This window comes from Callospermophilus lateralis, chromosome 15, assembly GCF_048772815.1.
Source record: "Callospermophilus lateralis isolate mCalLat2 chromosome 15, mCalLat2.hap1, whole genome shotgun sequence".
Lineage (NCBI taxonomy): Eukaryota > Metazoa > Chordata > Mammalia > Rodentia > Sciuridae > Callospermophilus > Callospermophilus lateralis.
This window is the reverse complement of record NC_135319.1, coordinates 72,613,595-72,628,884: the sequence shown is the minus strand read 5'-3', so window position 1 is coordinate 72,628,884 and position 15,290 is coordinate 72,613,595. Positions and strand designations below refer to the sequence as shown.

Below are 15,290 nucleotides of genomic sequence, written 5' to 3'. Positions count from 1 at the left end.
TTAATATACATTAAAATCTAATTTCCTGGCATAGTTGGAGACAATGTAATTGGCAGAAAGGTAGATGACGGGGAGAAAAATGAAATGTGCCTCCAAATCTGGGATGTGCTCTATCTATAATCTAGAGGAATGGCAAAGGCCAGCCAAGCGCTATGGCCGTGAAGCTGTTGAAAAATGATTAAAGTATGAGTGAGAATCTTAGTGGCAGATATAATTGAATAGCTGTGAGTTTTATGAGAGTTAAACAAATGATATTATCTAGATAATATTCATGTGCTAATAGGAGCAGAAAATGAACGATACATCCACATCTCACTGGATCCCTACGCATACTTCAAAATAAGGATGCTGTCCTACCCTTAGCTTTCCAGACAGGTCATTGTTCTCCTGGAATTTTGGACACACGTGATTCAAAAAAAAAAAAAAAAGAAAGAAAGAAAGAAACAAAGGTTAATATTTCTCAAAGGAAGAGCCTCAAATCTCAGGTTAAATAAAATATATATTAAAAATTGCACAGTAATGTCACTCATACCACCTATCAGTTGCCTTTTTTAAGCAGTTACATTTAGGATAACTGTCCTTTGTCAAGGGGATGTGTGGGTTTTGTAATAAAACTGTTATCTTGTGTCATCTTGGCTTCCATGGTTTTGCTGACTGGTTTAATTTCTTTTGTGGGTATAATAAAAAGATATTATCACAGAGATATTAGAGAATTAATATTTCCAGGCTTCAGTCGATGCCACTGGACATGTGATGAGTAAGGGTGGAGCATTAGCAGCTCCAAATTTCAACCTAGGTTGTCCAACTCATGAATTCTGCCCTCTGGCTTCCTATTGAGAAAGACACTTCCTGTGTGAGGGTAGAACTGGCATTTGTCAAGAAGCTTTGACCCTACAATGTCATCTAAGCCACAGCATTACAGATGCTACTGTCAAATGGTTGTTGTGGAGCTCTGAAATGTAAAGTGAAATAAATTGTTCCCATAACATTTTCCACTTAGGAATGGAAATAGTACTAGTGAAACTTCCACAGCCAGTACATTTCTCTATTTAGTCTCTGGTTGCCTTATTATCTACACAGTGATCATTTAAAGGTCTCTTGTGAGTGACTGAATAGTGAGAGTATTTGTTCTTCATTTTGTTTTTCCTCAAATTAATTTTTTCTTCTTCAAATAATTCAGTTGTTTCACAGATATATGTAAACAGTGACTTTTGACAATTATGAAATCATTATGGTGTTAAGATGAATAATCACAGGTGCTCAGAGATCTAAATAGATCCCTTATCCCAACGTGATGAAATGAATGTGATGTTTTCATGAATCTATCAAAGATAAGCAATGGAGCTAATCCTCAGCTTCTAATAGATTCTTTTGTCATCGTTGTCGTCTTTTTTTTTTTTTTTTTTTTCATTTTTTTCAATTACCTGAGCTCATGAAAGAACTGATCGGGATAACTGGCCTGAGTTGACCAGCCCTGAGGAGGCAACTGGGAAGTGTTGGTCTGGGGAAAAAAAAATGAGAAAACAGATAAAGAGAAGAATCCAGAACCTAGGTCCAGCTAGTCTTCAGATACTAACCAAGTTTCTTATACCTAAAGTGATCTGACTGTCCTGGATTATACCTACTTGTCAGTACAAGCTCTAATAGCATACTCCTTTATTCTTAAAGTGTTCTCTTTAAGATGGGTTTATTTTTAACCTGCCTTACCAATTCCTTACCAAGTATTGGATAATGTGGAACCCAGAGGTGAGACTTGCCAGTTGGATTTTAACTAGTTGAAAGAGAATTTTAAGGAGAGGAAGTAGGCGTGGTTTTGTAACAAACCACCTAGAAGGTCAGCATCTTAAAAATAAGCTTTTATTGTTCCTTCTGAGTCTGTGGATCAGCTGGGCGGTTCTTCTGGTCTTGTCTGTGTTCTTCCTGCGACCATTTAATGACCTCCTTGATCTTGGCTGGGCTGCCCCACGTGGGGGAGGGTAGCTGGATAGTGACTGCTCTAGATTGGCGTTGGTTGGGATGACTAAACTGTCCTCCACGTGGCCTCTCATCCTTTGGGAGACTGTTCTGGGTTTACGCACCATGGCAGTGTTCCAAGAGGGACAGAGAACAGAAGGACACAGGTCTTCAAACACATGATGAGCACACCATCGCTGCTGTTACATTCCATGGTCAAATGCATGTTGTCATGGTAACCCAGACTCAAGGGGTGAAAGAAACAGATTTTACCTCTTGGTGGGAGAAGCTTCAAACTCATTGTACAAGGCCTGGACACAGAGTGTTCGAAAATTGAGCCAGCAATGTAGTCAGTGCCCATGAGGCTGACAATTCACTAAGGGGAGACTTGAAATGTTTATAGGTAATTTTTAGAGAACTCTTGAGAGCCATAGTCAGATTCAGCTACTAGTAGCAACAAGGAGATACTTTTGGTTTTGTTTTGTTTTGTTTTCAAGACCTAGAAAATATGAAAGTCAGGTATGCCCTAAAGATATGGGCTAGATAATTTTATGAGTGATAAGTCTCAACTGATTGTGCATAATAGTCATTTATGTATATATATGCAAATGTGCACACACACACACATATATGTATATACACACACTCATATGTAAATATAGATTTTGGAGACTTAGTCTCAGAGATCATATTAGTCAATTTTGCATAACTGTAATGAAATACCTGAGACTGGGTGACTTTATAAAGTCAAGAAGTTTATTAAGCTCACAGTTTTGGAGGTTCAAGACTCACATCTGATTATAGCCTTCTTGCTGGTAGAGTATGGAAGTGGACATGGAGCATATGTATATGTCTGTATTCTTTGGTCCCCCTTTCTCCTTATAAAGCCATTAGTATTCACTCATGGGAGCTTTATTCTAGTGATCACCTATTTCCAATCACTAATGAAAAGCCCCACCTCTAACCACCATAGTCATTTAAAATTTCTACCCTCTTAATAACTCACAATGGGGATTAAATTTAACACCTATAACCCTGTGGGACACACTCAAACCATATCCAAGACCTAGCATTCAAATGTTTTTTTCTCCATTGCAGCATAAGGGATCTGCTTTCCCACAGTCCAGGTAATTCTGATTAAGAAATTCATAAACTACATTTTGAAAAATAATTTATAGAGTAACAAGGGTTTCTCATTGAATCTCTTTGTGTATATGCACATGCACGCCTGCCTGTGTGTGTGTGTGTGTGTGTGTGTTTTAATTTTTTGTTCTAATTCATTATACATGACAGTAGAATACATTTTGACACCTCTCACATAAGTGGAATATACCTTCTCATCCTTCTGGTTACTCATTGTCTTTCAACCGTAAAAAAACCAAAGACCTGTCTATTCATTGTGATGAGGTTTGTTCTTGGAGGTACTCATGACTCATAGTTGTCTTTACTCAGTCAAGTGACCTCAGCTCCCTCTGACAGGATACTTCTGAAGACTAATCCCCAGTTTAATTTCCGTACAGTACTTCACACATCATTGGAACTATTAAAAGACAAACTGAAGCACTCTTCAAATATTGAAGAGGTAGAGTTAGATAGCCAACAGTTTGGGGATCCTCCCAGGGGCACTTGGGAATGGCCTTTATGGGTGGAATGTTGAAACAAGACAAAGAAAATAATGTGACTGGTTGAAGTGGAGGAGTAGCCTTATTGGATTATTCCATTCAGAAGCCCTTGATTAAAGATTGGTTGGTAATTTGTGACTCGTTAGCTTAAATTTTGTTTTCCTACAATATGACCATTTATGCTGAACCGGGTTTTGGCAAAGTTCAGAGGAACCAGAGCTGCCTCAGTCTACCAGACTCCCAGTTACTTACTTAGCCAACTTCCCTGGCAATTCCCATCTACTCTGTCCAGTGGTCCCACAGCTTTATCCCAATATGGTATAGCCGTCATTAAGACCATCACAGTTGGGCTTGAATTGAACTGGAGAGAAGTCCATTGGCCAAGTGAGCATGAGTTTTTATGCCCATTTTACACTCTAGGAAAGCTTTCTCTGTGCTATTACAACACCACCTTAAGTTCCCCCCAAAAGTTCCAGATCACATGGATTTTCATATTGCAGTTCTACAAGTTGGACTTGAGTGTGCTTTGGGAGGTGGGAGGGGGTAAAAGAAAACCAAGGTAAGGTGAACTAATATGCTTCTGTAACTTCTTGACAGCACCAGTTCTTGGGTTGGAAATATATAGTAGTAGCTGAGAGTTTCAGGATCATAGTGTAGGAAGTTCTCCAAGATGATGCCTTTAATAGAAGAAGAGGGAACGCAAGGTAGCCACCATGGATTTTTGCCTGGATTCACTGGGTTATGCTACCATGTCCTTGATTTCAGAACTTGAAAATCAAGTAAGGAAAGGGGCAAAGCTGCAGTACAAGGGACAGTGGTTCTCAGGGTGAGGCAAGCGCTTTGTGGGAAACTGGTCTGATGAATTGGTGGAAAACTATAGCAAAGGTAAAGGAGTTCCTTTCCTGCAGGCATGCAGACCTCTGATGTCCTAATGTGCATCATAAATCTTCAGAAGGGGGTTTGCCATTTTCCAAAATTACTTCACCATGGAACTCTTCAGCACTATTTTTCTACAGAATATGCTTTCAGACACATGACAGTAATAATGACAGGGTAAAAATATTAGGCATGTGCTATGTGCCAGAAGCTGCGACAGTGCTTTGTAAATCCCATCTCATTTTATTCCTACAGCTTACTACACCAAACATGATTTTTATCTCTATTCTGCAAATGAGGAAACTGAGTGTCATTTGAAGTCCCTTAGCCTGAAGTAGCAAAACCAGGATCTGATTCCCAAATGGGACCCTATCAGTTACTTAACCCCAAATAGGGAGTTTCAAATTTACTCTCAGATGTGCAACTGTGACTATATATGTCAATCATTTTTCACAAGAAGATGTGTTTATTAATGTGAGCATCCCTATTAGGATAATCAGCTCAGATCCTTATAAATAGAATATGATCATTCACAGCATTACTAAGATCCTCATAGGATTTTTCAAATTTTATGTGCCAGCTTTGGGGCTTAGAAATGTTGAGTCACTTGGAGCAGTGCTTGTATCTGTGTTTTGCTCTGTGCGCTTACAATGGGGGAAAAAAACTGCTCAGCACTTTTCCTCCTGCACATCTACTTTGTTTAGGCTGCAATTGAAGAGGGATTAATTTATGCTAATTCCACACAACAAGCCAAAGCCCATTTATCACCACTTTCCATTCCTCAGCAAAACCCACAGAAACGCACCTAAGTATTGGACAAACTAAGATATGCAGCCGCTGTTGTGTGGAGCAGTAAAAAACCGTTTATATCCAGGCACACATCAACAAGCAGAAGCCACCCACGGAACACAGAGGGCAGTGGCACTCAATCTCTCTCCACTGCTGTCTGCTGTGTCCCACTTGCTGCCTCTGAGAAGTGACTAAGTGAGGAGAGGGAGGGGATAGCATGAGTTTTGGAACTGGGGGGGGGGGGTCAAAAGCTGCTTTTCCCACACAAATGTGCTAATTGCTAACAGTGTTAACACTGTTTCCTTAAGAACCACAATTTGAGTGTGAATAGTTTAGGATTAAAAGATTTAACCTTGTGATGGGAAGAGAGATGGGAGGAGGAAGGCAAAGATGGGCGGTAAAGTTCTAGTGTGTGTGTGCGCGCGTGTGTGTGCAAAAGTGCATATGTAAGTTTGCTTTCCTATGTGTTAGTGAGGACCTAGCCAAGCAATTTCCTCTTAGTTTTTCATTTATTTCAGATGCCACCCCTTCAAGTAAACTGTGTCTTCTTCTTGGTGGCACCAAGAAGCTATGCTGACAGAGCTCACTTCCAGGGTAGGAAGTTTAAATACTCTTGACTCTAACCACCTCTAGACCTCCATTTATTCCCTGACAGATGAAGGGTTTGCCTTAGAAGATTACCTTACAAATATCTAGTTTTCAATATGATGATGGTTTCCTGATAATGAAGAGAGAGAAGAGAGATTTTATCTTTTAGATTTGCAGATGATGAAATTGTATGATAGAGCTGCTTCAAAATAATCCAGTGGTTGAGACTGTGGAGATTAGATGGTGGTGAAGAGAAAATAAGATTGGCTGTCAGTTGATGGCTGTTGAGACTTAAATGATGAGTACATGAGAATTAATTTCTCTATTCTCTCTCTCTACATACACACACCCCCACACACACATGCACACACCCACAAACATTAATGCATATGTATACATGCCATCTACGTTTAAAAGTGTATGATCTAGGATTCTAACTGTTCCTTTTAAAACAAAATTTTAGCTTGTCACTTGTTATTTCTTCCTGTACTGTATAGTGTTAGTCCCAATGCCCATATTCATAAATATCTTTTTAAATTTCTAATTATCTCCCAGCAGCCTGAGTATATAGCATGTGTGTGTACGTGTATCTGTGATGACTTGGATTCAAGTATGTGTGCTTCCGTTTATTAGTTCCAAGTCTTTGGAGTGACAGGAACCAAGGAGAACTTCTCTGTTCTTATCTACATAATAAGGATCATTGTCCCCATTTCATTTGTGAAAATCTATGGAGATGATGTCCATGATAAATGGAAGGTGTTCTCCTGCCTGATGATATCCCACCAACCGTAGTGCTAATTCTGAAGTGTTCCTGGGCTTGGCTGATGGCACTGAAGTTTATTTTCTTATTTCATATGGAAAGCAAATTTTCCTTGGGTGTTCCACACGAATAGGGCTGCACCCATCTTCTCACACACGCCGACACAGCTATTTCACAGCTTAATTAAGTGCTGCTTGACTTAGAGGAGGAGAAAAGAGCAGGGAGCTTCCTTATATTCAGTGAGCCAATTCTACTAAACTCACTAAGAGAAAGAAGAAGGCTTGGCTTTCGTTTTACACTGAACTGGGTGGTGGCATGAATTATACTTTCTAGTGGTGGCCACTGAGTGACAGGGATGTAATCTTATGAAAACCAGACAGAACAGAAGCAGCTGAGGGTCTGTACTGAGACTATTAATATTGCGGTCACTTATTCTTGAACGTTTTTACCTTGATGACCAGAATGTTGACCTCTCGGCTCTCAACAGAAACAAGCCACAGAAAATGGTGCTTAAAGGTCACCTGCATTTCTGGGCATCAGATTCTGCTTAAATTGATGGAAGGTAAAGGTCAGCATGCTGGCTTCCACAAGGTTCATGTGGATTGTTGCTTAGGCTGGAGCTGTGCCAGATTTGCAGAATGTCAGTTCTTGAGAGGGTAGAAATTAATTGCAAACAAAGTCATTACAAGTACAACAGGTTTGACCCTGAGGTGGAAGAAGATTTGGAGGTCAGGAGAGATGCTTTCCAACACTGCGTGCGTGCCCTTTCAGGGAAAACTTGAGAAGACTAGTGTTCGCAGAAGCTATATTTTGGGGAGGAGAAATCACTGCATTTGAAGGCCTGGGGCTTGTTGCAGGACTTCACGAAGTCATGGAGCCCTCTGGATGTCACACATTCCCCAGCATCAGTGTAACTGCCCTTGAAAAATATTCACTTAGCTATCCACACCCTGTAGTGCACAAAAATATATAACATGCACCATCACTTTCCGGTTCTGTTCCTTACAACTGCTAGAATAGGAGCAAAAGAGATTGGGTAATTCACAAAAAATATTCCCATTGGTGGTTTTACTAGTTATCTGCTTTGCTTAGTGGGAAAAGCTTGCATGTAGAATATGGGAAAAATTAATAACAATGAGCATTATATTATTATAAATATGGATGGTCCCTGACTTAAAATGGTTGGGCTTAAGAGGTTTACCCATACCAGTGTTCAGTTTTTAACTTTCAGTACAGTATTTAGTAAGTTATATAAAATCATCTAACACAGACTTGCCCTCCACAGGGTGGTCTATAGTTGAATGTTTTGATCTGGTCCACTACACCTTATTCCCCAAACTCTTGCCAGCCCTCCAGCCCACCATCCCCAGCCTCTGAGGCCTCTCCTTCTTGTATATTGCTCATAAACATTTGAAGCCCATTGTTTTAGGGAGGGTTTTTGCAAAGGGGTATTTAATTAATGAGAGAGGAATAAACTAAATAGAAGCAAGAAAGAGACATCTTAGCTGTTTCTCTCAGGGATGAATCTGTGTTAGATGATTTTTTTTTTCCTACCGTAAGCTAATGTAAGTGTTTTGTGCAAGTTTAAGGTAGGCTGAGCTAAGTTGTGATGTTTGGTAGGTTCAAGTTACGAAATGTATTTTGACTTGTGAGTATTTTCAATGGTATTATCCATGAGTTTATCAGGATATTACCCCAACATTAACTCAAGGAGGACATGTATTGATTAATAATAATAGTAGCAGCTATAGAAATAAAAGCAAACTATAGAGTTCTTAATAATAAGGTACATTAACTCATTTAATCTTTGTGACCACAGAGGAATAGACCATCCATCTCCTCTAACCGCAGAAACACATTAAGATGGAGTAACTTGCCCAAGATTCAACAGCTAGCAGGTCGTGGAGCATGGCTGGAATCCTTGCAGTCTGGCTCCAGGTTCTTTGCTCTTCATTGCTCCAGTACTTGGTCAGGCCAACTGGAGCATCTGGGGGCTAGGACAGGCTCAGGTGCATACATGTATCAGCTGTGTGATTTGTACTGTGTATGTTCCTCCCATGTGGCTTTCTGGGACTCACCAAGCCTGTGTGTGAACGGTGTGAGTCTCTCATGGGGTCTTAACCTGCCTGAGTCTCTGCTTATGACGATTCCTTGTTTCCTCCCCCAGCCCCACTGGTGGACCTCACTCCAACCCACAGTGGATCCGCCATGTTGATGCTGCTCTCGGTGGTGTTTGTGGGGCTGGCCGTGTTCGTCATCTACAAGTTTAAAAGGTGCGTGTCCCTCCATCCACGTCTCCCCTACCTCTTCCCCCTCTCTCTTTCTGACAGGTTCCGAAGCACACATGGCAGTGTTGTGCTTCTCCCTTGCACAGCAGTGATGGTTTCTGTTAATGTTTTAGGAAGATCCCGGGGATTAATGTTTATGCCCAGATGCAGAATGAAAAAGAACAAGAGATGATCAGTCCAGTCAGTCACACTGAAAACAGGCCCAATATCCCTCAGACTGAACTAAGAAGGCCTGGCCAGCTTAGAGATGAGAAGGTGGAATCACAGCTCGTAGGTAAATGATTCCCAGTAGCCATCAGTTGTTCAGCCTCTGTAACCAATGGCTGACTCTCCCTCTAACTGCTTTCTGGCTTCACATAACCACTTCCTTCTGTTCTAACACCCTTGAGAGAAACAGCTAAGATGCCTCTTTCTTGCTTCTATTTAGTTTTTTCCCCCTCTCTCATTAATTAATTCCCCCTTTGCAAAAACCCTCTCTAAAACACTGGGCTTCAAATGTTTATGAGCAATATACAAGAAGGAGAGGCCTCAGAGGCTGGGGACGGTGGACTGGAGGGCTGGCAAGGGGTTGGGGTTGAGGTGTAGTGGACCAGAGCAAAACATGGCAGCCCAACTATAGACAAGCCTGTGGAGGGCAAAGAACACCACCAAAGAAGGGACATAATAAGAGTGACAAGTGTGACCATCCAGAGATTTTTTTTTAATGTAGCAATTATCTAGAAACTGGTTCCTGAGAACTTGAGAACAAGAGACACAAAGTTTGGGAGTGAGGATCCTAAGAGAGCCCAGTTACAGGATTAGATTATTACAGAGAAGATCAACAAATGCCTCTCTTTTTTTTTAACTGTCCCATATCAGATACCTTAAAATGGACTTCACATTTCAGTAACCTCTCTCCACCTGTGAAGTAAGCATGGGAGATAAGCAGCTAGGTATAGCATGTCTGAAGTTCAGTTGCTGAGTCCTACTATTTATTGCAGAAGAAAGTTTCCAGGAAGTTAGACAAATCCATGGAGCCACCATTGCTGATCCATTTCTTTCCCGGGTTCCTCCTGTCTGTTGGCCTCAGGAGTTGAAGCTGTAAATGTTCACATCTAGATCCTGCATTACTGACCTCGAAGAATAAATTATTACATAAGTGTTCGCACTTCACTCTAATGTCGTAACGCCAAACTGTCTAGAAGACTTTTACATAAGATTTTAAATCTTTTATTTTAGGGGAAAAATGAGCATGTAAACAGAAACAGAACCCTCTCTTTTACATGGATATGGGACAGGTCTGTGGAGACATTCAGGGGGAATTCAAATACAACGACTGGCTCCTATTGTAGGTGGTAATAACACCTGCAGCCACATCTGGTATCCGGTTTTCACCTTGCATTTTCTTTTACGGGGGACATAAGCTAATAAATTCATACCCCCCGACCCCACCCTGTCTGTTTAATTACAAAGCGTCTAAGATGCTGCATTTTTGGGGTCATTTGGTTCTCAGTATCATTTCCACAGGGTATATGGAACACAGTGGCTGCTTACTTTATTAAAGTAGCAATTCCTCCTTCTCCAGGAACATCTCACACCACATTGCAAATTCTCTGACACTTTTCCATTTCCAGTGTCATTAAATGAGTAAGTGTTACACGTTTTCTCTTAGGAGAGTAGCTTTACCCTCCCCTCCCTCCCCTTCTACTCAACCTGGTGACTCATCTCTCCGATTGCAAAGAGCAAGACACGCCACTCCACCTTCAACGCCAAAGCGGGGATCTGCTGGGGCACAATTTGCAATTTAAGGAAAAACCCCAAAGGCTACAGGCGACCTGCTGATCAGGAAAGAATTTCGCTCTTGTCCAGCGCATCATCCTTCATGACCACTAACTTTATGTTTCTTTTCTTTCCTCTGTTGTTCTGTTTCCTATTTTTGCCAGGAAGTATTTCCATAGTTGCTGAGAATCAAAGCACAAAAGAAATCCCTACCTATGTAAATGTTTGAATGGAGGACGCCAGTAAAAAAACAAAAACAAAAAAACAAAAAAAAAAAAATCAAAACAAAAAATAAAAATAAAAACAGTCAAAATCCAAACAAACAAAAACAAACACTCACTGCACCGGGACTTTTAATTCTTCTGACACAGACAACAAGGGTTTTTAGCTTTAAGCCTGTGCATGTGGACAATACCTTGAGGACATGTTTGGAGGGGCAGTGTACAGGTGCTCTATTTTAATGGAAAACACTCCCCTCCCCTTTTCTTCTCTTTTTTCTGATCGGTCGTGTTTGTAGAAAATTCATAACATATATAGGCCAAGGAAATCTGCATGTATTTTTGGAAATATTCTTGGCTCTAGATTTAACAGCTATTTTAGCACTCCTGGCCGAGGGGTGGATTAGCCATCCCGGGCCTTTTCATAAGACACAAAGACATGCACAGGGAAACCCTGAGCCGTTTCTCTGTCCCACTGTCCTTACTGTCGTTTCCCCCTTCTAAGTTAGCGGTGGTAGCTTTGTTGGTCAGCAGAGGCCACAAAGCTGCTTTCTCTCTATTCTCTGTGGCCACAGGGACAAAGATGCAAGTTGAAGATCGTGCGTGCAGGTACACTAGGACAAAAAGAGAGGCAGGGAAGCAAAGCACGTCAGAAACGGACCTTTGTTTCTTGTTCAGCTTTTCTCCTTGCAGCTTTCCCTACTCCCATCCCAACTGAAGTAGAAGATGGAATTTTTTTCTAGTAGTTATCCTCTGTCTTGCCTTCCCATTCGTTTGCCATCCCTGTGTACCCATGATCCGTCCATGTCTTTGAATCCCTTCCTTTCAATCCCCAAGTTATCCTTCAACTGTTCCTACTTTTTCTTCACAAACACGTTGCTAGATTTTGGACATCACCCCTGATGTCTCCTAAATACTGGCCTAGGCTCTGCCAACCCTGACCCCACCACTTGCAAGTCTCAGATCTCTGTTTGTTTTGTACCCTCCCAAGCATGCCAGCTTCTGTGCCCACTGCTCCGGCTGCATCCTGCCCAGCAGGGTTCAGTTTCATGTACCCTTTGTCTCTTCCTCTAGAACCTGCCTTTTCCCAATATCCTTGCCTTTTCCCACCTGGAAACATGTAATGTGAAAGAGTTGATATATGCAAAGCAGTCAAACCTGGCCATATTCTTTAGAAAAGAAAGTGCACAACTGAGTAGTGGTGCTCTTGCACATTAACAAACATCTCGTGCGTTCAGATTCTGGAAGCTTCTTGTGAGAAATGTTTTGAACATGTGACTGTATTGCAGGGTATGTCTTCCTGTGATAGTTGCTGTTACCACATACTTCCTTTCTCACAACAGAATAAAAATACTTGTGAAATAAACACTGATTTAACCAGAAGGAGAAGCAGGTTAATGGACTTAATGTTTGAGAATGTCAAAAAGTCTGAGAAAATAGGTCTTGTCTTACATTAGGATGAGATTTTGATTACTTAGGGTGATCCTGGTGATTTCACGTGTGCGCTCTCATCTTTTGAGTATCACAGTATCAGTAAAGGAAAAATAAGTCAGTATACAAGGGAGGAGTTAGCCCTCCAACAAAGCAAAAGAAATCCTCACAGTCCTTAAATCCTGAAAGCGTGAAGATATCCCCAGTTTTCCCAGGGTGATCATGAAAGAAGGACCAGAGAAGGGAACAAAAGTCCATCCACTACGGGAGCCCCCTCAGTACTTGAACTGGACAAAGCCCATTTGAAAGGTGGGAGAAATCATTATGATAAACCACCCAGAGAACCTACTGTCCTTCTTGGCTGAGTCCCCAAGCCACCAACAGGGTATAACAGGGTCCTGGTGATGATGAGGATATCCTAAAGATCCCAATGACTCCTGCCCTAAAGTAGCTTAGGCAGGGCAAGAGTAGCAAGCTGCTGCCAGAAGTTAACCGTGTAAAAGGTGTCATGGTTGAGGAGGCCCCATGTGAATCTGGGCAATGGGCTGTGCCTGGGGGCGGCCACCTTTTTGTAAAACTTGATTGATTCCCAATCTGCCAGGCTTCCTATCTCATAGAAAACATCCTCATTGATTCTCTTCAGTTGGAGCCTCCCAAATTTCATCTGGAAGACCCAAGTGTTTAGAAACCAAAAGAGGCTCACTCACACCAGCACAGGGAGTCCTCAGAGTTGCAGTTCAATTCATTTGAATTAGAAAATTGTGAAAAGGGGTATATACTCTTAATCTAGCACAGTGCCTTGCCTAGAGTAGTATTCTGAAAATTATTTGTCGGTGAAATAAATGAGTGAAAAGACATAGGGAAGAAGGGGCCCTAATTTAAAATAGAGGCAGACATGAGATGCTTGGCATTTTGGAGAGTGACCAAAGGTGGCCAGCTATAGATTCAGCATCTCCAGTGTCCTCATGTGCCTCTCCTCAAAGCTCCCTCCCACCTGTAGGTGATTAGTGAGGCAAGGTACTGCTCAGAGGGGACCTCATTGTTCCTATGACTGTGGCTCCTGGTTCTCAAAGTGTGGTACTCAGGCTAGTAGTATCAGCATCACCTGTAACTTGTTAGAAATGCTAATTCTGGGTCTATACCCCAGAGCTACTGAGTCAGAAACTCTAGGGGATGAATAGTGTTGCTCTCTCTCTCTGGATGGGAGTAGTCCCACCAATCAGTCCAACAAGCCATCCAGGTGATCATGATGCATGCTCAAGTTGGAGAACCACCAGAACAGGCCATTCCAGCTCACGCCCAAAGACAAGGCAATGATGTCAGCCTACAAGTGGGAGGGACCCAAGTGCCTACCTACTCGCTAATAGCAGGTGCAAACACAATGAGGAGTTTGGTGGGCCTAAGGCCAGAGGAGTGTGGGGAGGGATGTGTGTGGAAGGTGAGATTCAGGGCAAGCTAAAAATACAACACTGCAACATTTTCTAAAACCCCAGAAGGCAAACTGTGCATGCTCTACCCTGAACTACCCAACCAACATTTTCTCTCTTGCCTTATTCCTAATTGGATCCACTATCCAAAATGCAGAGGTTAGCTTTGCTTTTTATCAGAAGTTCCAAACAGCAACTTTGAGAGCAATGGGGTGCTTGGCAGCTGTTCTGTGTTTTCCAGGATTCCAACTGAGCATTGAAATCCCTCATTTGCCAACTTATTTTTATAGGAAGCCAATTTAAAAAAAAAAAAGAAAGTTTTCTTATAGTATTGGAACTACTTCTAATTTTAAAATGACTTTTTTGATGTATTTTTTTGTTAAATACTATGTAGTGTAATGTATAATTGCTCTTGTTTATTGCTTTTACAATCATATTTATTAAACAGATAATGTCTCTAAAGTCTTTGCCTGGAGATGTTTATTTTTATCCCAAAACTCTGTATTTAGTCAAAAAGTGATGCATTTACAAGATTTCATAACGGCTAATTACAAAACAATATCGTTAACACCACAGGCTCAAGGTTGTATTTATTTTTAATTTTTTTTAAACTAACAAAGTAGAATATATTTTCCAATCTAAATTGTACCTAGATTTCAGTTGAGTGTACAATACCTGTCACTTCATTACATTGCATTATTCCATTTCAGCATCCTTCCACACTGGTTACATTGAAAGGAATAACATTACAGTTGTTATCAATTCAAAGTTACAAATTAACAGGGAGCAAACCCATTCAGATTTATTCGCAACCTTGTAGTTACTGAAGGACCAAACTACATGTAATGAACTGAGACTTGGAACAGGCGCTAGAGGCTCAGATGGTAGAAAGAAACCAGCTTTGGACCTGGAATAGTTCCCTTCTGTCTCTACCAGCTGTGTGACCTTGAGCAAACCACATTAACACAGAAGATTCACTGCCTCCGTGTGTATAATTTGGAGGAAGAAGACCCCTTACTATTCTGGTGTTTTGAGTGGGTGAGTCATTCTCAAGAGTTCCAAATAAATGATTCAAAGTTAGTGGAAAACAAAGAAGTGGACTGGATCTGTCACTCTTTGGGGACCATCTATTCCTTAGGTCAAAACATTTGTGCAGGCACAAAACCTTCCTTAGCACTCCCCCAATAGTACTGGAGTCAGAAGGTTGTGGTGTCTCAGTATGCATGGGAATTTCCTTTTTTTTTTTTTTTTAATTTTATGGTTGCCTTTAGTTTTTTTCCTTTCCCACAGACTGACGCCTCTCACCCTGCATTGCTCTTCAGGCCAATCTGTGCCCCATCAGAAGCAGATTATCTCCTCTGTCAGTCAGAGGTTAGCCACGCCAACAGAAAGCCTGCCTAGATATTTCACACAAAGGGGATTTAATACAGGGAATTTGTTATTTGAATAACGGAAGAGCTGAGATGCCAGTTAGGAGCAGAGAAGGCTATGCTGAGATTAGCCTAATGAGGACATCTCTAATTTCCCTGGTCTGGAAATACCAGGCATGATGACAGCCTTGGAACCAGTACTGACACATG

The 15,290-nt window shown here is 41.3% G+C and overlaps 1 protein-coding gene across 4 annotated transcripts in view; it reads left to right on the top strand.

Annotated features, from left to right (window-relative positions):
* Sorcs1 (sortilin related VPS10 domain containing receptor 1) overlaps positions 1 to 13,970 on the top strand; it is a 466,212-nt gene extending 452,242 nt beyond the window's left edge. The window contains exons 25-27 of one of the 4 annotated variants that reach the window (XM_076834120.1): positions 8,756 to 8,861; positions 8,990 to 9,150; positions 13,891 to 13,970. In XM_076834120.1, coding sequence (XP_076690235.1) covers positions 8,756 to 8,861; positions 8,990 to 9,150; positions 13,891 to 13,970 — 347 coding nt within the window. Of the gene's footprint in view, positions 1 to 8,755; positions 8,862 to 8,989; positions 9,151 to 10,527; positions 11,269 to 13,890 lie in introns of those variants that run through there. The other 3 variants (XM_076834121.1, XM_076834123.1, XM_076834122.1) reach the window with 3 other exon arrangements.
* The last annotated feature ends 1,320 nt before the right edge of the window (positions 13,971 to 15,290 follow it).